This window comes from Rhinolophus hipposideros, assembly GCF_964194185.1.
Source record: "Rhinolophus hipposideros genome assembly, chromosome: 16".
NCBI lineage: Eukaryota > Metazoa > Chordata > Mammalia > Chiroptera > Rhinolophidae > Rhinolophus > Rhinolophus hipposideros.
The window spans coordinates 55,929,650-55,951,112 of NC_138062.1; the positions used below are offsets into that span (position 1 = coordinate 55,929,650).

The following is a 21,463-nucleotide window of genomic DNA, read 5'->3' on the forward strand; positions in this document are numbered from 1 at the left end:
GGAGTCAGATTCACAGAGACAGGAAGTAGATGATGAGCAGAGTTAGTGTTTAATGGGTACAAAGTGTCAGTTTGGGAAGAAGATGAAGTTCTGGAGATGGATGGTGGGAATGGTTCCACAACACTGTGAGTGCACTTAATGCCACTGAGTTGTACACTTAAAAATGGTTAAGAGGGCTAGCCTCGTGGCTCAGGAGGGTGGAACTCCATGCTCCTAACTCCGAAGGCTGCCAGTTCGATTCCCACATGGGCCAGTAGGCTCTCAACCACAATGTTGCCGGTTCAACTCCCACAAGGGATGGTGGGCTGCACCCTCTGCAACTAGCAACTGGGCAACTGGACCTAGAGCTGAGCTGCGCCCTCCACAACTAAGACTGAAAGGACAACAACTTGACTTGGGAAAAGAAAAAAGAAAGGGGAAAAAAAATGGTGAAGATGGTAAATTCTGTTTGGTTTTTTTTTAAGTGTGTTTTTTCCAGGACCCATGAGCTCCAAGTCAAGTAATTGTTTCAATGTAGTTGTGGAGGGTGCAGTTCACAGTGGCCCATACAGGGATTGAACTGGCAACCTTGTTGTTAAGAGCACTGGGTTCTAACCAACTGAGCTAACCAACCACCTCTAAGATGGTAAATTCTATGTTATATGTATTTTCCCACAATTTTTTTTTAAAGGCTGGGTATTATCCATGTGGGAAAATCCACACATTACCAATGGGAACGTAAAAAGGGCAGCCTTTCTGGAGAACAACTGGAAAGCATTGTGTGTCTCATGAGCCAGGCATTCCATTCAAGTGTCTGTACTGCAGCAGCACACCCCCTCTGTATAACCTGAACACCCACAGTCCCCACATGCAGGGAAAGTCAGAAGTGCCAGGGAGGTAACACCCCTACATCCCCCTTCTCCAGAGCAACCCTCAGCCAAGACAGACAGGACCTGTGTATCAATATTTCAACTCCCTCGTCCCTTGAGTGGGACAACGGGGGAGGTGTGCCTTCCACCATTGCCCAGAGCACCTCAGAAGAATGGAGCCCCAGTTGCCCACAGTAGCAACCTTCTCATTCATCCTTATTGATGTACCCTCATTAAGGCTTGCTGCTCCCTTCCCTTCCCAGTCTCATCTCCTCACTGCCCCACACTTAGTGCTAGCAGGGATCACCTTACAGATAAACTATTTGTATCCAATTCTTTGTCTCAGGGTCTGCAACCAGAAAATCCACAATTAAGACAACACCTCAATCATCCACCCATCCCTCATTAACTGAATGCCCACAACTGTGTGTCTGGCACCATTTCAAGTGCTGGGGACACAGCAGGGAACGGAAGGGACCCGTGTCTGGGGCTAATGAGGCTTCCAGCCCATTGATCTCAGACTCTTGCACAAGGGTTGCCAAGCTGGGTGCTCATTCCAAAACCAAGCTGGAAACAAACCTCAGGGCATGGAAACCAAGGAGCTTCTCTGGAGGCAAGAAGAGGCCATTGAAGGAAAAGATAACCCAGGACTCTACAGAGGTTGAGTCCTAGAGGGTAGCACCCATTGCAGGGTTTCACAGAGGAACCTAAGTTTAGGGAGTTCCAACCTTCAAGGTTTCAGGTCTCAGGAGGCTGCTGATCTGGTGAACTCTGGGGCCAAGTGGGGGAGGGGTCTCACTCTCCCACTCTAATCTAAATCCTCTTCTTTGTTTTGCAGACAAAGCAGATCAAGGTTCATTCCCACAGCCCTGTGGGCTGAATTAGTCCATTGGCTAGTCTAAGACCTAGTGCAAGCCTCCCTGGGTAGGGAGGAAAAGGTGAGCGCGAGGCAGAAGAGTGGGGTGGGGAGGCAGAATCATCCTTTCTAGAAGCCAGCCTCCCAGACTGGACTCTAGCCCCAGCACCCAGAGCCCCTCTGGCCTCTGCACCCACCCACCCCCACCTAAGGACCTGGGAGCAGCTAACTCCCATCTTCCCCCAGTGGAAAGCCAGCCTCAAGGCTGGGCAGGGTCAGACAGGCGAGCACCCCCCTTCCACGCCTACCCCTTACCACCCCACCCCATCCCCCAGGTTGGCTTTCCTGGGTGGGTGGTCAGGGAAGCCCCCTCCCTCTCCCTTGGACCTTGGTTGCAGGTTCCTCAAAACTAGGTGGCTGCACCTTGGGGTGGGGACAGGAGGAGGCCTTCCACACTTCCTAACCGAGTCTATACAGCCTGGTTCCCAGAAGGGTGTTGCAGGCTGACTTTGGGTGCTCAGGGCCTCTGACCCCTTCAGTATGTACCAGTCCAGTTTCCGCCCCATGGCAGCCGAGTCCCGAGTTCAAGGCTCCTGCTCCTGGGCCCGGGCCCTGGCCCAGCTCGGCAAGACCAGGATTAGGGTCGCCCTCCTCCAGGGATCCCCGGGAGCCAGGAGTCGGGGGCCACCTGGGAGCGCCCTGAGGGAGGCAGGGCCGAGACGTCAGGTGGGCGGGGCGGGTGGGGCGGCTCCCGGCTCCTGTCCCGCCCGCCCTGACTCACCCAGGCTGGCCCGGGAACTAACTCCGCCGGAGACCCGACCGCTCCGCTTACAGGGACCCAGGAGTTGGGCCCAGCGTCCGCCCCGAGCGGTGAGTAGGTGGCTCTCCGCCCCTGGGGACTGGATGGCGGCGTGAGGGTCGGGCCCACGGCAGGACCGCCCCAGGTGCCGGCTGGCACTGTGGCCTGAGCCCGCCGCCACCGTCAGGGGCACAGGGGAGGTGGGGAGGGGGTAGGGGCAGAAAGAGGGTAGGCCCTGGCCAGGCCAAGGGCGCTGTTCGGAGGCCCAGGTACGCCTGGCCAAGGACCGATTGAAGAGGAACAGGCTGGGGGGCGACCCCAGGGGTCTTGATCATGTTCCCCTCTCCTTGGCCGCTGAGAAAAGAGACAACTCATCTCTGTGACCCCTCAAGGCCTCAGAACCACCACTTGGGGGGGTCTCACCAGCTACCCCCTCTGGGACTTTGAACCTCAAGATTCCACAGACCCCCAAATCCTGGCAGGGCAGCTTGGAAAAGTACTAGGCTGGGAGTCCTCAGGCATGGGGCCTCCCCCAAGATCTGCTGCAAAGGGACCACCCTCCCCCACCCAGGTCTGAGTTTCTCCCTTGTGTAAAAGTCGAAGTTTGGACAATGTGCTCTCCAAGGCCTGTTCCAGGGCTGACAACTGCCACTGTGTCTTCCTTGCCCCTTGGCGTGGGCTGTGGGTGGGGACAGGGACTAGAGCTGGAATATCCGCCTCCACCATGTGTTTGGAGACTAGCTGGGGGCTTGCGGAAGGCCTGAGAGAGGAGAAGCAAGGTCAGGCATGGATGGGCGGAGCTAGGGCTAGATAGGGGGCATACACCTGGTACTAGACTGGCAGAGATTCTGCCCCCCCCCCCCCGCCCCAGCCTGGCATGCAGAGCTGCCATCCCTTCAGCTCTCCTCTGCTGGAACCCTCCACTGAGGTTCTTTTGGCAAAGATGCTGGTCTCAGTGAGAAATTTTCTCCCTAGATGAAACAGAATGGATGCAATCAGACAGACGGGATTTAGGGGTCGCGCCTCAAATGCCATTTGTAGCTGTGAAACCTTGAGCAAGTTACTTCTCTCCCTTTGAGTCTGGAAGAAAGTGTCCCCACACTCACCAAGTTGGGATAAAATGAGGCATTGAAAACGTCTGGTGGCTTTAAGTTGCATGTGTATCTCCATTGTTGTTTTTCTTGGGGCCCTTCCCCATCTCGAAAGTCCTTTTCTCTGGATCCTCCCACTAGCTCTGCTCAGACAAAGGGGGGGCCAGCCTTGTGTCTGCGGAATCTTAATGGCAGGTTCTAATAATCGAGTTTGAGTCATGGAGACACATAATGATAACCCCCCGTGTCTGCCTCTGATGGTGTTGTGTATGCACCTTGTTCCATGCGAGCCACTGGGCCATCTGTTGGGGACCTTGGGGCTCTCTGCCTTCTTGCCTTTGTGGACCTGGGATGGCAGGCGGCGGAGCTTGCACCATAATGAGATGGGTCCTGGAGGGTGACAGGGACTCAGGCAGTAAGTTAGCCCCTGACTCTGTGTGGCATTTCTGCTGCAGCCCCCAGAGCTACTGTTCTTAGGTTAAGTAGCTGAGCAGTGTCCCTTGCAGGGCAGGGACAACAGTGGGTGACTGGGACTGGACAAGTGTATGGTAGCTCCTGGTCCTGGGTGCCCCCTCAGCTCAGCGTGTGTACTTGCATTTATGCCCACATGCACTAATGTGCACACTTCAGAATGACCCCAGGTGTCCCTTTGGGAGGCTGCAATGTACTTTCAGCCACTGGGGCTGTTGAGATACCCTGGGTATGTTTCTATCTAATTCCCTGGTAACAGATTGACGGGGATGCACTGGGGCATTTTCATTCAGTTTTTTGTTTAGGATGGTATAAAACTGAGCATGACAGATGGGACATTGCGTGAAGGATCTTGTATTCTCTGTGCACCTCCTTACATGTGCCTGGTGCTGGGTGAGTCAGGGCCTGAGTCAGGGGCCCTGAAGCTTGGGTGTGGGCAGGTGTGTGCCCGCCACTTGTGAGCCCATCTTCATCCTGGTACAGAGGTGGGAGCCTATGATGGCATTAAGTGGGTGGCACCTGAATCCTGTATCCCCTCCACTCCTACAGAGTCCTCACCCAGGAGTCACACCAAGGCTTTCAAAGGACGAAGGGACCAAAAAGGGAGGTGTGGAGGTGTCAGAGTGATTGGCTGAGCTGTGGGACAAGGGTCAGTTTCTCCCCCAGAGATGGGTGGAGGGAGGGCTGGAGGACCGGCTGGCAGCCCAGATGCTCCCTTCCTTGCCCAGCCTGAGCCGAGGGACAGGCTATCAGGATGAGGACAGCAGGCTCCAGGAACCCTTTAAGAGAAAATGAGGACTGCAAATTGGGGACCACAAATGCCTGCTCAGAGGCAGTGGGGGCCTTTCTACCTCTCTCTCCTTCCACCTCCAGCCTCCGGGAGAAAAGAGACAGGCTCTGGGTCCCAGCTAGTGGCCACACCCTCGTGCGACTTGTGCCTGGCATCTGTATCTGGAATAATGATACCTTGGTCTAAAATGAAACCCAGGGACAGACAGTGGGCCGGCCGCCCAGGAGCCTGGCAGCCCAGCCCTGTCCCACTTGTAGGTGTCACCCTGGCTTTCTTCCCGAGTTTTTCATTTCTTGATCCTCTGCCACAGCCTTGCCCACCCTGGCACCCCCTTGCCCCTGGGCCTCTCAGAGCCCAGGTACCTGTTTTCTGCCTCTGATTCTGGGCACTAGCCCCTCTAGAAACCTAGGTGTCCTAATCACACACCCCCCCAGGGCTGACCAGCCTTCAGTTTTGCCACTCCCTGCCCCTGGGGCCTGTAACCAGAGCCAGGCTCCAGCCGGCTTTTCCGGTTGGAGGTTGGAGGTGGTGCCCCAAGCTCCCCTCAAGAGGGTGGCGGGCCTCCCCGGAAGTCCTGAGAGTTGGGACGTCCTCTTGTCCAGTGGGAAAGAGCCAGGACTGGACACCGGGACACTGGGTGTCTGGAGTCAGGAGATTAGAGAGGGAGTGTTTCAGGCTCCACGTGTGTCAAGGGTGGGAGGAGATGCTGGGGTTCTGGGAGAAGCGAGATGGTCACATGGGCTAGCGAGAGGACAGCGGCCCTGTGGACAGCCCCTCCTGAGCTCTGAGAGGGCAGGCAGCTTCTTATCGGAGCAGAGGTCCTGGGGAGCAGAAGTGGTGTAAACAGTACTTGCTTGGCTCCAGGAAGGAGGTGAGATCTGGGGGAGAGGGGAAGGGGACACACCGTTCCTGGGTTCTGCCAGGTTTGGGCAGGGCAGAACGCGGATCCAGAGCAGAGGCTTGTATCGGGCCCCTCGGGGGCCCACCACCAGGCTCTCCTGCCCGAGAATCTCTGCACCCCGCCTTTTCCTCTCCCATAGGCAGGATGATTCCAGTGGCTGAGTTCAAGCAGTTCTCCGAGCAGCAGCCAGCCTTTAAGTTGCTCAAACCCTGGTGGGACGTGCTGGCTGAATACCTCACGGTGGCTATGCTCATGATCGGGGTCTTCGGTTGCACCCTCCAGGTAAGTGGCGGGACGTGCAGGGGCAGGAGAGGCGGGGCCCGCGTAGGGGTGGGGCTTTGCTGGAGGGACGGGCTTTGGAGGGCGTGGTATGGGGGCGGGGCTTGGGAATTCCGGAAGTCTTCCTGTTACACCCGAGGAAGAGGAAACCAGAGGTTCCTAAACTCGCAGACCAATCCTGACCTTCCCATTCCCGCCTCCACTGGCAGCAGCACCAAAGTTCTGCGGATAGCTATGGTAGTCCGTACTTTTATAATACTAAGTTTCGTCCCTGGAACCTAGAAAGAACTGCAGTTACTTTATTAGTTTACTAAGGCTGCCATAACAAAGTATCACAAACTGGGTGGCTGGAACAGAAATTTATTGTATTACAGTGTTGGACTACAAGTCTGAAATCAAAGTTTTGACAGGGTTGGTTCCTTCCCAGTGTTGTCAGGGAGAATCTGTTCCATACCACTCTCCTGGATTCTGGTGGCCTCAGGCATTCATTGGTTTATAGATGATGTTCTCCCTCTATCTTCATAGCATCTTCCCTCTGTGTGTGTGTGTGTGTGTATTCAGATTTTCCCTTTTTAAAAGGACACCGTCATATTGGTTTAGGGCCTGCCATAATGACCCCATCTTAACGTGATTACATCTGCTCTGCAAAGACTATTTCCAAAAACGGTCACATTCACAGGTATTGGGGGTTAGGACTCCAACATCTTTTTTGGCGGGGGCATAATTCAACCCAACTCTTTTTCAAAGACCGATGCTCAGGTTTAGTGATTCTTCCAAAGTCACAGCTAGCGGGCAACAGTCAGATTGGGGCTTTCCGCCTCAGCCTACTTCTCTCCCAATTCCCCCATCCCCAGGTGACACAGGACAAGATCATCTGTCTGCCCAGTCATGAACCCCGGGAGAACTTGTCAGAGGCCCCGTGTCAGCAACTGCTGCTGCAGGGGGTCTCCGAGCAGATGGGGGGTCTCCAGGAGGTGAACGGCCTCAGGAACAACCTGGACCTACAGCAGTACAGCTTCATTAACCAGCTCTGCTACGAGGAGGCCCTCCACTGGTACCCCAAGTACTTCCCCTACCTGGTTGTCATTCACACACTCATCTTCATGGTCTGCACCAGCTTCTGGTTCAAGTTCCCTGGCACCAGCTCTAAGATCGAGCACTTCACCTCCATCCTAGGCAAATGTTTTGACTCACCGTGGACCACACGGGCCCTTTCCGAGGTCTCCGGGGAGAACCGTAAGGGCCATGCTGCTGGACGGGCAACAGCAACCGTGGAAGCCCAGGCAGGGCCAGGGAAGGCAGGGGAGGGTGAGAAGGAAAAGGTGCTGGCAGAGCCTGAGAAGGTGGTGACTGAGCCACCAGCCGTCACTCTGTTGGACAAGAAGGAGGGCGAGCAGGCCAAAGCCCTGTTTGAGAAGGTCAAGAAGTTCCGTGTGCATGTGGAAGAGGGGGACATTTTATACACCATGTACATCCGGCAGATGGTGCTCAAAGTCTGCAAGTTCGTTGCCATCCTGGTCTACAACCTCATCTATGTGGAGAAGATCAGCTTCGTGGTGACCTGCACGGTGGAGACCTCCAGGTTCACGGGCTATGCCAGCTTCTGCTGCAACCACACCAAGGCCCACCTCTTCTCCAAGCTGGCTTTCTGCTACATCTCATTCGTGTGTGTATACGGGGTCACCTGCCTCTATACACTCTACTGGCTTTTCCACCGGCCCCTCAAGGAGTACTCCTTCCGTTCCGTGCGGGAGGAGACTGGCATGGGTGACATCCCCGACGTCAAGAACGACTTTGCCTTCATGCTGCACCTCATCGACCAGTACGACCCGCTCTACTCCAAGCGCTTTGCTGTCTTCCTCTCCGAGGTCAGCGAGAGCCGTCTGAAGCAGCTCAACCTCAACCACGAGTGGACGCCCGAGAAGCTTCGGCAGAAGCTGCAGCGCAACGCCAAGGGCCGGCTGGAGCTGGCCCTCTGCATGCTTCCAGGACTGCCTGACACCGTCTTCGAGCTCAGCGAGGTGGAGGCGCTCCGGCTGGAGGCCATCAGTGATATCACATTCCCTCCGGGCCTGTCACAGCTGGTACACCTGCAGGAGCTCAGCCTGCTCCACTCGCCCACCAGGCTGCCCTTCTCCTCACAGATCTTCCTGCGGGACCGCTTGAAGGTCATCCGTGTCAAGTGCGAGGAGCTCCGTGAGGTGCCCCTCTGGGTGTTCGGGCTGCGCGGTCTGGAGGAGCTGCACCTTGAGGGGCTCTTTCCTCCAGAGCTGGCTCGGGCGGCCACTCTCGAGAGCCTCCGGGAGCTGAAGCAGCTCAAGGTGCTGTCTCTGCGGAGCAATGCCGGCAAGGTCCCAGCCAGTGTGACCGACGTGGCTGGCCACCTGCAGCGTCTCAGCCTGCACAATGACGGGGCCCGCCTGCTGGCACTGAACAGCCTCAAGAAGCTGGCGGTGCTGCGGGAGCTGGAGCTGGTGGCCTGTGGGCTGGAGCGCATCCCCCACGCTGTCTTCAGCCTGGGTGCGCTGCAGGAACTTGACCTCAAGGACAACCACCTGCGGTCCATTGAGGAGATCCTCAGCTTCCAGCACTGTCGCAAGCTGGTCACACTCAGGCTATGGCACAACCAGATTGCCTATGTCCCTGAGCATGTGCGTAAGCTCCGGGTCCTCGAGCAGCTCTACCTCAGCCACAACAAGCTGGAGACCCTGCCCACCCAGCTAGGCATGTGCTCTGGCCTCCGCCTGTTGGATGTCTCCCACAACGGGCTGCACTCCCTGCCACCAGAGCTGGGTCTCCTTCAGAACCTGCAGCACCTGGCTCTCTCCTACAATGCTCTGGAGGACCTGCCCGACGAGCTCTTCTTCTGTGGCAAGCTGCGGACGTTGCTCCTGGGCTATAACCATCTGAGATATCTGTCACCCCAGGTGGGGGCCCTCAGTGCCCTCAGCCGCCTGGAGCTCAATGGCAACCGGTTAGAGACACTGCCCGAAGAACTGGGCAACTGTAAGGGGCTCAAGAAGGCGGGCCTCCTGGTGGAGGACACTCTTTATGAAGGCTTGCCAGCAGAGGTTCGGGAGAAGATGGAGGAGGAGTAAAGCCAGGGAGGGGCATGTTGAGGTAGAGGCCTTCCGGATATTTCTGTCCCCAAATCTACCAGTGTCTTCAAGGGAGGTGGCCAGGTGGGCCCAGGCCAGGAAAGGAGCAGACATGTCAGTCTGTGGGGCCCAGGCAAGATCCTCGGACTGGTTTGTATGGGGAGATGGGAGTCTGTGGATTTGGGGTAGAATGTCATGGAGGGATTAACTAAGTCATGGAATTCTCAGACCAAAACCACACCTGTCTTTGGCTGGCTGGCCTGCCCCCAGCCCTGGGCCAGACTGCTGCCCTTCCCCTGGACATTCTAGCTCAATCAGTACAACAAAAGGGGTGAAGACACATCCCAATAAAATTTCAATCCTTCCCCGCCCCAAGGAGGGGACACAGACACAAGGGGCCAGTGCACACTGCCCTCACTTTGATGTTCATCCCTTATTTATAAGTTGATTCCCATGGACACGTGAACTCAGAAACATGGGCCTCTTATTTGGCATCAAAATCAACATTTCTGAAACAAACATCCCAGGCCCCACCCCTGAAAGACTGACTCAGAAACTGTGGCTGGAGGCCAGAATCTTGCCTGTAAATAAGCATTCCAGGTAATTCTGGTGAAGGTGGTCCTAGGCCTGTATGTTGGGAGGTAGATATCTGGATGTGTATAGCAGGGATTCTGAACCCTTTTTAGGTCCCTAGGCCCTTAGAGAATCTGATGAAAGCTGGGCACCTCCTTCAGGAAAATGCTCGTGTACACATTCATGCACAGTTCTGCAAACAACTTCAGGTAGTCGACAGATTCCCCCAGCTCCCCCAGAGGGCTACTGATGGATGTCCTAAGGATGGCGGACACCAAGTTAAGAACACCTGCTGTGGAGGGTACACTGCTCTGAGGACAGGCAGGGACTTTGTCTTTGGAACGTTCCCCGTGTGAGGAAGCCCGTGTCAGTGGGTGCTTAATAAACAGTACTAATTATCAGAACTATCATTCTGATCTCGTGTCCACACCTGTCGCTAAGCTCTCCATTTCACCAGACCACTTACAGGCAAGTGGCGACAAGTGCCACAATCAAGGGTATGCGTCTCTGTCCTGGGTCAGAGGCACAGAAGGGGGCTGAGACGGGATAAGGAGGAGAACTCGGCTAATCAGGAAAAATTAGGTGGCACCTTCTGTCTAGGGTTTTCCTGGGGAACCCCTTTTCTTGTACCTTCCGTGTTAGCCTCCTGATTCCATACTTGTGTACCAGCTCCACCCGTAAGTCATCATCAGAGGGACCCCCGCAGCTGGACCAGGAGTGGGCAGGGCACTGGGCACATGCCTGAACCTGACCTGGGCGTGGCCCCCTCCAAGGTAGCTGCAAAGTGCATCCTTCCGCCTGGCACCCAAGAGCACACGCAAGTTGCTCTCCATGGACGCAGGACCCCAGATGGGGACATTTTCCCAGCACCCTTCAGACCAAAGGAATATTTAGGCTACGCGGACACCAGGCAGAGCCGCCTAACCCCAGGGCCAGTCTTTTGCACCGTCCGGGAGCTGGGCTCACATTCCCGGGGCAGGGCAGACAGGGAAAGTCTGACACTGTCCCACGCCAGTCTGACCTGGAACTCTCCAGCACTGCCGTTGGCCCCGTCGCCGAGGTCAGAGGTCATGCCGGTGGACAGTCCTTGGCGCTCTCACTTGTCCTTGGCTAACCCTGAGCTTGCTGAAATGGAAAGGGTGCCTAATGACGGTGCGAAGGCAACACTGAGGCATCACAGGGATCCTAACGGAGCATGTCCGAGGCGAGAGAGGCAGTGCTGAGACAGGGCGTGGATGCCAACAAAGGGCCAGTCGGCAGGAGCAGAAACAAGGCCGAGGCCACCACCTCCACGCCTGCCCAAGAACGAGCCGCCGGCCACGCGCCTGCGCCGCAGACGCCACGCGCGAGAACGCTCCCCTACGCCTGCCTTTCCCCGCCCACCGCTCTCTGCAGAACGCTGATTGTAGTTTCCACACAGCGCCGTTCACCACAGAGATCGGGAAACTCGCGCGTGCGCATCGCGGCGGGGACGCTGCCCGTTGCCAGCCGCTAACTCTAGGTGGTGTCCTCCCTCTGGCTGGGACGAGGCACGCACGCGCGGAGGTTCGCACGAGGGAAGGGCGGGCGCGCCCCACGGGCATGCGCTGTGCGGGGCGAAACGGCGGCTCGGCCGGGTCATCCGGGCGCAGGCGCAGTGCGGTGTTTGTCTGCCGGACTGACGGGCGGCCGGGCGGTGCGCGGCGGCGGCGGCGGCGGCGGCGGCGGCGGCGGGGAAGATGGCGGCGTCCTCCCTGGAGCAGAAGCTGTCCCGCCTGGAAGCAAAGCTGAAGCAAGAGAACCGCGAGGCCCGGCGGAGGATCGACCTCAACCTGGATATCAGCCCCCAGCGGCCCAGGCCCAGTAAGCGCGGCGGCATGGGGGAGGGGGCGGGAGGGGCGGGGCGCGCGCCGCGGGAAGCCCCGCCCCGCCGCCAGGCCCCGCCCCCGCCACCCGGGCGCTCTTGCTTCTCCGGTCCGTTCCCCCGCTCCCCGCTATCGTCTCGCGGCGCGAGGGTCACGGTAAGCCCCCGGGCGGCCCTCACCCGGCCTGGGTGATTCCCCCTTACGGGGCCTGGGAACCTAGTTACCTGGCTCCCGGCGGGGACCCCACCTGATGACCCGCCCCCGTCATCGTGATCCTCGGAGTCTCTGTCACCTATTGTGAGCCGCGCTCCCCCTACCCTATCCAATCGGCCGTGACCGAATCCACGTCCTCCCCAAACACAGACACATCCCTTTTGACCCGATGGTTCCGCTCCCGTTATCTCGGTGACGGTGTCAGGAGGCCCCTACCTCCCCCCACTCCACGCCTGGGTCCTTGTCATGCGGCTCAAGGGATGGTTCACTCACACGTGTCCGGGGGACACCTCAGGTCACTTGAGCACACATTATCCCCCTTATCCCTCTGACCGAGATGATTCTCCCACTCCCTGTGACTGTGTTTGCCGATCCCTGCTCCGAAGTGGGCTCTTGTCATGGAGCTGAGCAGCCCCCCGCCCGCACACATTCCACTCACATGTGCCCGGCCCCCTCATGCCCTGATGAGTTTCACTGCCACCGTCTTGGTGAACGTGTCTGGCCCCTCAAAAGCACACACCCAGCCCCCAACCTGGAGACTTTGTCATCTGGGCTCAGCTGACTTCCTTTTCCCCCACATACCCCTACCCACCTAGCCTGGGGACGCCTGAGGCCCACGTGGTGGTATCTGGCATCCCAGCACACATACGCCACCCCTCTAATTCCACCATCTCAGCACCTACCTTCCTGTCATCTTGTCATCTGGAATCAAGAGCTGCCCCCCCCCCCCCCGGGATCACCAGGACCACCTCTAGGATCCTTGTTATGTCCCACAAACCCAACTCCTCTCAGCTGGAGGGCATCAGATTTCACGCCGCCCACAGACTTGGAGAACAGCACCCCCATGACACTTTATGTTGCTCCTGTGGGGCCATCCTGACAGGAGGGGGAAGACATCCCTCTATCTGGGTACTCCCCAACCACCCCGCACTCACCTGCCTGACCTTCACAGCTTTACCTCCCCCCTGCCATCTGTGTGTAGGGTCTGCTCCCCATCTCTCTTCTGACGTGGGTCAGTGTGGGTGCCTCACTGAGGGGGTCTTTTGGGGGCCCAGAGAAAGCCCCAAGGCTGTAATGCTGGCATGGGACACTCCCTGGGCTAGGAACCCAGCCAGGACTGGAGGGTTGCTACTAAGCTCTGCAGTGCCACCCCCACCTGCCAGCTCCAGCATGGACAAGACAGCGCTGGGTACGGGGCATGGGGTGCCCTACAGGGGCGGCTGTCCCAGGTGCAGAGCAAGGCACGGCAAGACCCAAGGCGGGCAGGCCCCTGAGGAGCCCCCCCCAGGCAGGCATCTGTGCGTGTCAGCGGCAGCTCCATCCCATCCTGCCAGTCCTCCCATCTGTCGGTTTCTACCCATCTCTGCAGTTTGGTGCCTCGTGCCTCCCCCTCCTCCTCGTTATGATTTGATTTCTTTTCTTTTGGACAAATCAGTTGTTTCTGTTGTGATTTATCGTGGTGTTGTTTTTTTTCTTCCTTTTCCCCATCCAGTTATTGTGATCACTCTAAGCCCTGCTCCTGCCCCGTCCCAACGAGCAGGTACCAGCCTTTTTATCATCGCCGCTTGGACATCTGCACCATTGACCTAACCGCTGCCCTAGCCGCAGAATGCCATCCCCCTACCCCCCGTGCTCTGTGTGTGTGAGTGCCCTGTGAGTGTGAGTGCCCCTGCGTGCGCATCTCCTCACACACTGTCCCTCTCACTCCCTCACTTTCTCTTTCCCTACGGTCAACATCAGGCCCCCCTGGCCTTTTCCTGTGTCCTCTCTCCTCCCTGCCTCTTGGGTGCAGGTTTGGACCCCCTGGTGGAGGACCTGGGCTCCCTCACTGACTGGGAGTCTGCCACCTGTGAGGGGGCCGTGCGTGTGTGTGCGTGCGAGCGTGTGTAGAAGTGAGAGGGAGACAAAGGGGGGCCAGCAGGGTGGCTGTGCCCGTGCGACTGTTTCAGTCATTCAGGGAACATGTCCTGGCCCCTGGGTGCTGTACCTGTTCTAGGCTCGGGATACCGCAGTGAACAGAACCGACCAAGTCCCTCTGTGCAGTTGATGCCCCACAAGGGGCTGGAGGGGGTGAGAACAGTGAGCGCATCCTGACTGGGGAGAACTGGGGAAGGCGACCAGTATTGGGGAAAGGCAGAGGAGAGCAGGCTGGGGGTGCTATAGGGGGACTGTTGGGGGAAGCCTCTGGAGAAGGTGGGGTGTGAGCAGAGTCCTGTGGGAGGTGCGGGGAGCATGGGCACAGCCCTGCCAAGGCCTGAGTACACGTGCCAGCGGGTCTGGCTGGAGTGGATGTATGTGGGATGTGCCCATGCGTTGGGTCGGGTGGTGTGTGAGAGACCGGGCTGGGGGTGTGAATGGTCCTGTTGGTCCTTGAGTGTAAGTGGGATAGGTTGGGCAATTGAATGTGTGTAATTGTGTGTGTGTGTGTGTGTGTGTGTCTAAGATGGTGCTGGGGGCTCCGTGGTGTATCATCTGCCCATCTGCATGTGTATGGGGGTTAGTGCCGTGCCTGTGTGTATGTGCGTGCACACCCCTGCTGACTGACAGCCTGGTACAGCTGTGGCTCCTGACAGTCCCCATGTCCCCTTGTGTTCTCTCATTCATTGATTTATTCATTCATTCATCTCTCTCTCTCTCTCTCACTCATCTTCATGCTTTCCCTCTGACCCCCTGATCTACTATATGGCCCATCACCTCCTCAATGATCTCCCTGGGCCTTTGTGGACCTCCCCCCTCCCCCACCTGCTCCCCTCAGATCCCCACCATGCTTCAGTTTGGGGGGCTGGCTGGAAACCTCTGTGCCCCTGCAGCCCTTTCCCGGGCTCCGGGGCAGCTCTCAAGAGGCCCGGTGGCCTGTTCAAGGGAGGGGACCCACAGGGCACCGAAGTGTGGAGAGGGTAGGGGTGTGGTTTCTTGCCCCAGAGAGCTGTTGGTGCAGGACAGAAAAGGGGCTCAGATGCCCCCCCAGGGAGAACATGGCAGTATCTCAAGAGAGTCCAGGTTCAGGAAGAGTACAAGGTGAGGTTCTTGAGCTAGAGAGAGAGGGTTTAGGACTGATTCTGGCCACAGCAGGGCAGAGGTGTAGAGACGTTACAAAGTTGGGGTGGGAGGGGGCATGGAGGTGAGGGTGCTGGGTCCAACTGTGTCCCTGGGGTCCCCAGAGCGCTTCCTCTACTCCTGCCAGGCCCTAGCAAGACTTGTACTCCTTCTAGACCTGCAGGCCAGGGTCATATACCTGGCCCCTCACTCAGGCTGGGGTCAGGGTCCTGGGCCAGCAGGGCAAGGAAAGCGCCTGGCTGCCAGCAACTCGAGCATACCTGTTGGTCTACCCATGAGTCACTGGGCCCGTGTTACCAGGTGCCTGCAAAACGGGGGGAGGAAAAGGTGGGTCTCAGCAAGAGGTATGGAGAGGGAGAGGAGGAGCATCAGCTGGGCACAGGTGCTCTTGGTGGGAAGGGAACTTGGGAGGGTGCCTCTGGCCAGTGCCTCCCCCAGCCGGGGACCCCCTTCTGGCTTGCCAGCGCCTCTGGGTATGAGGGTACAGTGGAGGGTCATTTGTCTCCTCTGGAGGCCATACCAACCCCTGCTCCTCTACCCTGCTGCCAGGCCAGCCAAGGGGGGCTCCCAGTCCCTTAGGGAACCTGCTCCCCTGTCTGGGCTCCTCTCTGGCCTGTCTCTGCAGTGCCTCCTCTGAGCAGCTGGGCCCCAATCTTGGCCCCCGTCTGTCTGTCTCTCTCCTGCCCTCTCATCCCCTAACGCCGCCTGCCCGTCCTGGGGTGTTCGCTGCCTGCCTGCTGCCTGCCTGCCTGCCTGCAGCATGCCCAAGCCGACCGCATGCAGGCTGCTGGAAAGAACCAATCCCCTGCCTGGCCCAGCACCTCCTCCAAATCCTGTCAGTCCTGGAGGGGCTGTGCCAGCCGGAACCCATCACCCACAGGACACAGGCCCTGCCTGGGATCCTGCCCCTGTCCCGGTTGGCCCCAGCTCTGCAGGTTGGGCTGGGAGGCTCACAGATGAGCCTGCTGGCCAGAAGGTGGCCTTCCCTGACCCTGGAACAGAACGTGGAGCAGCTAGAAGCCTGGGTCCCTTGCCCACTGTCTCCCCAGTGTGGTCCGCCTCACTCCCGTTGGGCAGCCAAGTTCAGTGTTGCCCACAGGACCAGAGGCCAGGCTGAGCCTCGCAAGCAGTCCTTACAGAGTCCTCAGCATGGACACTGTGGCCCTGGGCCTGCGTCCTGGGCAGAGGTGGGGGAGGAAAGGAACCCAGCAGGGAGGCTGCCTGGCTGGGATGCCATCAGCCTTTGGGTCTTGTTTCTGTCAGCATAGACTTGGGGACAAACCCTCAGCCTTTGGGGACCGTCATTCCCAGCCATTCCCACTCCATCTCCTTCCAGGGCAGGAGGATGGGAGAGGCACCCTGAGAGTGGTCCAGGGTTGGGGAGGGAGACTTCAGCTCCTCCCACCCACCAGTGTGGGGGGTGTCTGTGCCAGCCTACCTGAGGGTGCCGGGAGGCAAAGACCAAATTCCCCAGTCCCCGAAGGCGGGGACTGCTGGGTGCTGACACCCTCCCTGCCCCTGACTCTCATCCCCCCCAGCCCTGCAACTCCCGTTGGCCAATGATGGCGGCAGCCGCTCACCGTCCTCCGAGAGCTCCCCGCAGCACCCCACGCCCCCTGCCCGGCCCCGCCACATGCTGGGGCTCCCATCCACCTTGTTCACACCCCGCAGCATGGAGAGGTGAGCTTTCGGAGTGGGGCCAGCTGAACTGTAAGGGGTCAGTGTGGGGAGCTGAGGACCGGCCCTAAGGAGAAGGTGGCGGAATCTGTGGGAACCCCTGCGTGTTAGGAGCTGGGGTGGCCTCAGGTTGGTCAGGACCCCCCTCCACCCACCCCCTTTGCCTATTCCCCCAGCATCGAAATTGACCAGAAGCTGCAGGAGATCATGAAGCAGACAGGCTACCTGACCATCGGGGGCCAGGTACTGCCCCCACCTCCCGGGGAGGGGTAGGCGGGACATAGCAGGCCTAGGTCTATGGCGGGCAGTGGCCAGGCAGAACCCCATCTCTGGCTCTCCCCACCAGCGCTACCAGGCAGAAATCAATGACCTGGAGAACCTGGGGGAGATGGGCAGTGGCACCTGCGGCCAGGTGTGGAAGATGCGCTTCCGGAAGACAGGCCACGTCATCGCTGTGAAGGTGAGGCCCCGCCCTACCTTGGTGGCCCCGAGCCCCTCAGCTCTGACGCTGAGCCCCCCCCTCCCATGCAGCAAATGCGGCGCTCGGGGAACAAGGATGAGAACAAACGGATCCTCATGGACTTGGATGTCGTGCTGAAGAGCCACGACTGCCCCTACATCGTGCAGTGCTTCGGAACCTTCATCACCAACGTGAGCCCCCCCTGCCCCCTGCGGCTCCCCAGGGAGCCCTGTCCCCTGCCCTGGGAACCAGAGCCTGTCTGGGTTGGGCAGGTGGGTGTGGCCGCCCCAAGCTGCGCCTGCTGCCCCTGCAGACGGACGTCTTCATTGCCATGGAACTCATGGGCACGTGTGCCGAGAAGCTCAAGAAGCGGATGCAGGGCCCCATCCCTGAGCGGATCCTGGGCAAAATGACTGTGGCGGTAAGTGGCCCGGCGGACTGGGCCAGGCAGGCAGCCCCCAGGCTGCGTCCCCACATGGTGTGCTTCCCTTTCCTCGCCGCAGATCGTGAAAGCGCTCTTCTACCTGAAGGAGAAGCACGGCGTCATCCACCGGGACGTCAAGCCCTCCAACATCCTGCTGGACGAGCGGGGCCAGATCAAGCTCTGCGACTTTGGCATCAGCGGCCGCCTTGTCGACTCCAAAGCTAAGACTCGCAGTGCGGGCTGCGCCGCCTACATGGCAGTAAGTGGGGGCCCGCCAGCAGGTGGCGTGGAGGCCTGGGCAGCGCACCCGCCCAGCCACAGGGTCATCCTGCCCCTCCCGCTGTCCCCACCCCTGCAGCCTGAGCGTATTGACCCCCCAGACCCCACCAAGCCAGACTACGACATCCGGGCGGACGTGTGGAGCCTGGGCATTTCCCTGGTGAGTTGGGGCGTTTTCCGAGGGCCGGGGTGACCTGTTCTCGGGGTGTGGGAGGGGAGCGAGGAGGACAGGCTCCTGGCCACTGCAGCCCGTCTCTCCCCAGGTGGAGCTGGCGACAGGACAGTTTCCATACAAGAACTGCAAGACGGACTTCGAGGTCCTCACCAAGGTTCTACAGGAAGAGCCCCCGCTCCTGCCCGGTCACATGGACTTCTCGGGGGACTTTCAGTCCTTCGTCAAAGACTGGTGAGGAGCCCTTGCCCCGGCCCTTCACTCCAGGAGGCAGGCAGGTCAGGTGTGGCCCCCAACTCAAGGCAAGCGGGGAGGTTCGGGGCCGGATGGGGATGGAGAGGCACCCCCCCCCATGGGACCAGAAGGGCTCAGGGCCGGGGCTGCAGGTAGGAGCTGGAGCCAGAGCCCTGGGAGTCACGAGTTGGGTTTGGGTCTGGCCTTGAGGGCATTTGGCCAGGTGGCCTAGGGCTTCGCCTCGGAAGGTTGTAAATCAGCAAAGGGGTCCCAGGGCAGGGGTCTCTGAGGGTCCTGCACCAACAAGCAGAATTGTGCAGACAGGAGTCCACGTTGGATTCTCCCTTGGGGGAGCCCCCCCTCCCATGGGCACCTCACAACCCGGTTTAGGCCCCGTCCCAGGTGGGTGCAGGCCTCGGGTTGTGTGTGATGTCCCAGCTGGCAGCACAGGGCCAGGAGGACGCAGCAGTTCCTTCCTGTGGCTCTTGAAGACCCCTGGCTCAGCTGGTAGGTCAGCTGAGCCCCCCTCCAGGCTCTCACTTCCCTTTCTTCCCTTCTTTTTCTCCAGCCTTACTAAAGATCACAGAAAGAGACCAAAGTACAATAAGCTACTTGTGAGTACCGGGGGCCCCTCCTGCCCTGCTCCAGCGTTGCTCCATCCCCCTGCCCATTGGGACACCCAGGGCCTGGGCGAGACCAGCCAGGAAGCTTCCGTGGTCCTAAGCTGCCCCCCTTGGGCCCCACAGGAACACAGCTTCATCAAGCGCTATGAGACGCTGGAGGTGGACGTGGCGTCCTGGTTCAAGGATGTCATGGCAAAGACCGAGTCACCGCGGACTAGCGGAGTCCTGAGCCAGCATCACCTGCCCTTCTTCAGGTAGCCGCGTGGCAGCGGCCATGCCCACTGGGGGGCCGGGGACATGGCCACAGGCCCCCCTTCCCTACCCGGCCACCCAGCTGCCCATCAGGGGAGACCTGGGACCTGGACGGCCGCCAAGGGCTGAGGACAGAAAGTAGGGGACGCCAATCCACCCCTGACTCCCTGCCCAGCAGCCGTGGACAGATGGGCCTGCCAGACTCTAGCCCTTCCAGTCCTGGGGTCAGCTGTATGCGTCGCCCCCGACAGACACTGTGAACGGAAGACAGCAGGCCGCGAGCAGACTCGCTATTTATTCAGTCGTAACCTCTGGGCTGGGGTGGCCCCCAGGGGCCAGGAGAGAGTTGCCTGTCCTGTACCTTCCCACACTTGCCCCATGCTGTCCCCTTCACTTCCCTGGTGCACATGCTTTCTGTCTTCATTTCCCTCTGTCACCTCCCTCAGTGCCTCTGGTTTTCCCCATCTCCCTCCCTTCCTCTGCCTCTCTCCTGGCCCATACCTGGGCTCTGCCACCCCCGATGGGACCCCTGGGTCCACTTAGGTCTATGGCGAGGGACGAGTCCCTCAGTTGGTGTCCTCGCTCCAGGAAGGCAGGCTGGGCATTGTGACTGCAGCAGACCCGGCTGCTCCTTCTCTCTCTTTGATCTCAGGGGGTCATTTTTGGAGTTTATTGTATTTTATTGTACTTGGGGGGGGTATTTGGGGGGTGGGGGGAGGAAGAAGAGCTTGTTCTCATGGGGTTTGTCGGTACCTTCAGAAACTTTTACCAAAGTCATGTTTAGCTGCTTGTGGTGGAGCCCCCAACCACCTGTGGGCACCGAGGGGCCGGGCCATCGGCGCTTGGGCCACTGTGCCTCCCTCAGCCTTGCCTGGGGAGACTAGTCCCAAAGGTGGGCACTGGGGGTGGGGGCTCCTCCCTCAGGGCTGGAGACTGGCCACAGCTTAGGGGCGGGGGCCGTGAGTTGATCTCGGGGTGTGGAAGGAGTCCACAGGGCCGTGGCCACACCAGGTGGTCTTCAGGGAAGGTGTGTGTGGGGTGTGGTGGAAGGCAGCAGTATGGGTGTGGCAGGGAGGAGGGATGGGGGCCACGGGTCCCAGGGAGTCAGAATCAAGGGTACAAGGAGTGGACGTGGGGGTTCGAGGAAGTGTGACAGGGACAGAGGTAAGGCAGGCTGAGGGCTGGGCATGTGAAGGCAGCCCCGGCGTCACAGTGCCCTGAGTGCCCCTCAACTCCCCCACAGCTGGCCAGTTCCCAGCCTCCCTGGAGGCCGGGCCGCGGTGCCCCTCCCCCCGCCCTCTGCAGCAGCAGAGCAGGAGGGGGTATGTTTCCTTTTTGTTGGTGACGCATGCAAATCAAGTGGAGAACTAAACAAAATAACAAAAAAAAAAAAAAAAAAAAACCACAAAACCCAACCAACGCCAAAGGTGAGGAACCTCGCTGGACGTAGCTGGCGCAGTCTAGTCTTAGAAGAAGCATCACTGTAACCTCTAGCCTATCGACTCTTGTTACTCTTAATAGTCACAAAAGGCCGCATGTTTAAAAAGTACTCCACTGTCTTCTCCCTGCTCCCCCAATCCCCGGACCCCCCAGTCCCCTTTGTGAGGGGATGGGGGCAGGGTCGGGTGCCCACAGTCCTGACTCCACCCTCCCTTGTGGGTCCCAGCCCCAGGGGGCCTTGCCAGTAGCTAGAAGGTCAAGTGGCTGGTCCCAGGGCCAGTAAAGGCCCAAGGCCTGCTGCCCGAGTTTATTTTTATTTAACTTTGTTTTGTGAGTGTGTGTCTGCCTGCCCCCCTTCCCCTTCAGTGTTAAGTGGGAGTTCTGGGGAGCCTCTCCTCCCCGCTACCTCTCCCATGTCCCCCCTCCCCTCTGTCTCCAGTCACCAGCCATTCTCGACCAGGCAGAGGGCAGAGCAGGCCGGCAGGGGCCTGGGGTGGCCTGGGCCAGCCCATCAGCCCACAGCCCCTTCTCAGACTGCCAGTATTGCCCCTTCCCTTTTTAAAATGAAACATCCTTGTTTGTAAATCCTTAGACGCTTGAAAATAAAACCCCTCCCTTTTCTTCCACTGAGTCTGTGTTGTGACCTGGGCCTTGGCAGGGTGTGGCTTGAGACTCGGGGGGAAAAGGGCTGTAAGCTGTGTGACCTGGGGGAATAAGGGGATGGGGGAGCAGTGCCATCCTGGTAGATGAGGTCTCTGCATCGAGGGGAAACTGAGGCAGGGTTTGGGGTGGTAGGTGGTGGTTGTGGTGAGTTGCCCAATAGCAAGCAGACAGTGTGAAGGGACACCTGCCATTCCCCCCCCCCCCAATAGCTGTAGGTCTCTGGAAGAGGAGCTCTTAATCCCCGGCAGGCCTTGGGCAAGGGCTCTGGTGTCGGCCCCTCAGTCTGCCACCCCCGCTCCCTGCCTCCTGAGGTGGTTGCCCAGCCAAGGACAGGGCCACCTGCCCACCTGCTGGTTCTGAGTGCTGCCTGGGCTGGTGCCTCTGCCCCGGCCCCCGCACGCTCACTGTAGCCAGTCCAG

General features: G+C 59.1%; 2 protein-coding genes across 3 annotated transcripts; both read left to right on the plus strand.

Annotated features, from left to right (window-relative positions):
* Positions 1–5,490: 5,490 nt before the first annotated feature.
* LRRC8E (leucine rich repeat containing 8 VRAC subunit E) lies at positions 5,491–10,115 on the plus strand. The gene is made up of 3 exons (XM_081076065.1): positions 5,491–5,726; positions 5,896–6,038; positions 6,890–10,115. Exons 2-3 carry the CDS (start codon positions 5,901–5,903, stop codon positions 9,131–9,133), a joined length of 2,382 nt encoding a protein of 793 aa, XP_080932191.1. The 5' UTR covers positions 5,491–5,726; positions 5,896–5,900; the 3' UTR covers positions 9,134–10,115.
* A 1,215-nt stretch (positions 10,116–11,330) lies between these two features.
* On the plus strand, positions 11,331–21,007 carry MAP2K7 (mitogen-activated protein kinase kinase 7). 2 transcript variants are annotated; one of them, XM_081076179.1, is made up of 12 exons: positions 11,331–11,548; positions 13,256–13,303; positions 16,359–16,500; positions 16,674–16,740; positions 16,844–16,957; positions 17,029–17,148; positions 17,271–17,378; positions 17,461–17,640; positions 17,740–17,820; positions 17,924–18,066; positions 18,635–18,680; positions 18,813–21,007. In XM_081076179.1, the coding sequence occupies exons 1-12, from the start codon at positions 11,425–11,427 to the stop codon at positions 18,945–18,947; spliced, it is 1,308 nt and encodes a 435-aa protein (XP_080932305.1). In that variant the 5' UTR covers positions 11,331–11,424; the 3' UTR covers positions 18,948–21,007. The 2 variants fall into 2 exon arrangements, with proteins under 2 accessions (XP_080932305.1, XP_080932306.1); XM_081076180.1 differs by lacking the exon at positions 13,256–13,303.
* The last annotated feature ends 456 nt before the right edge of the window (positions 21,008–21,463 follow it).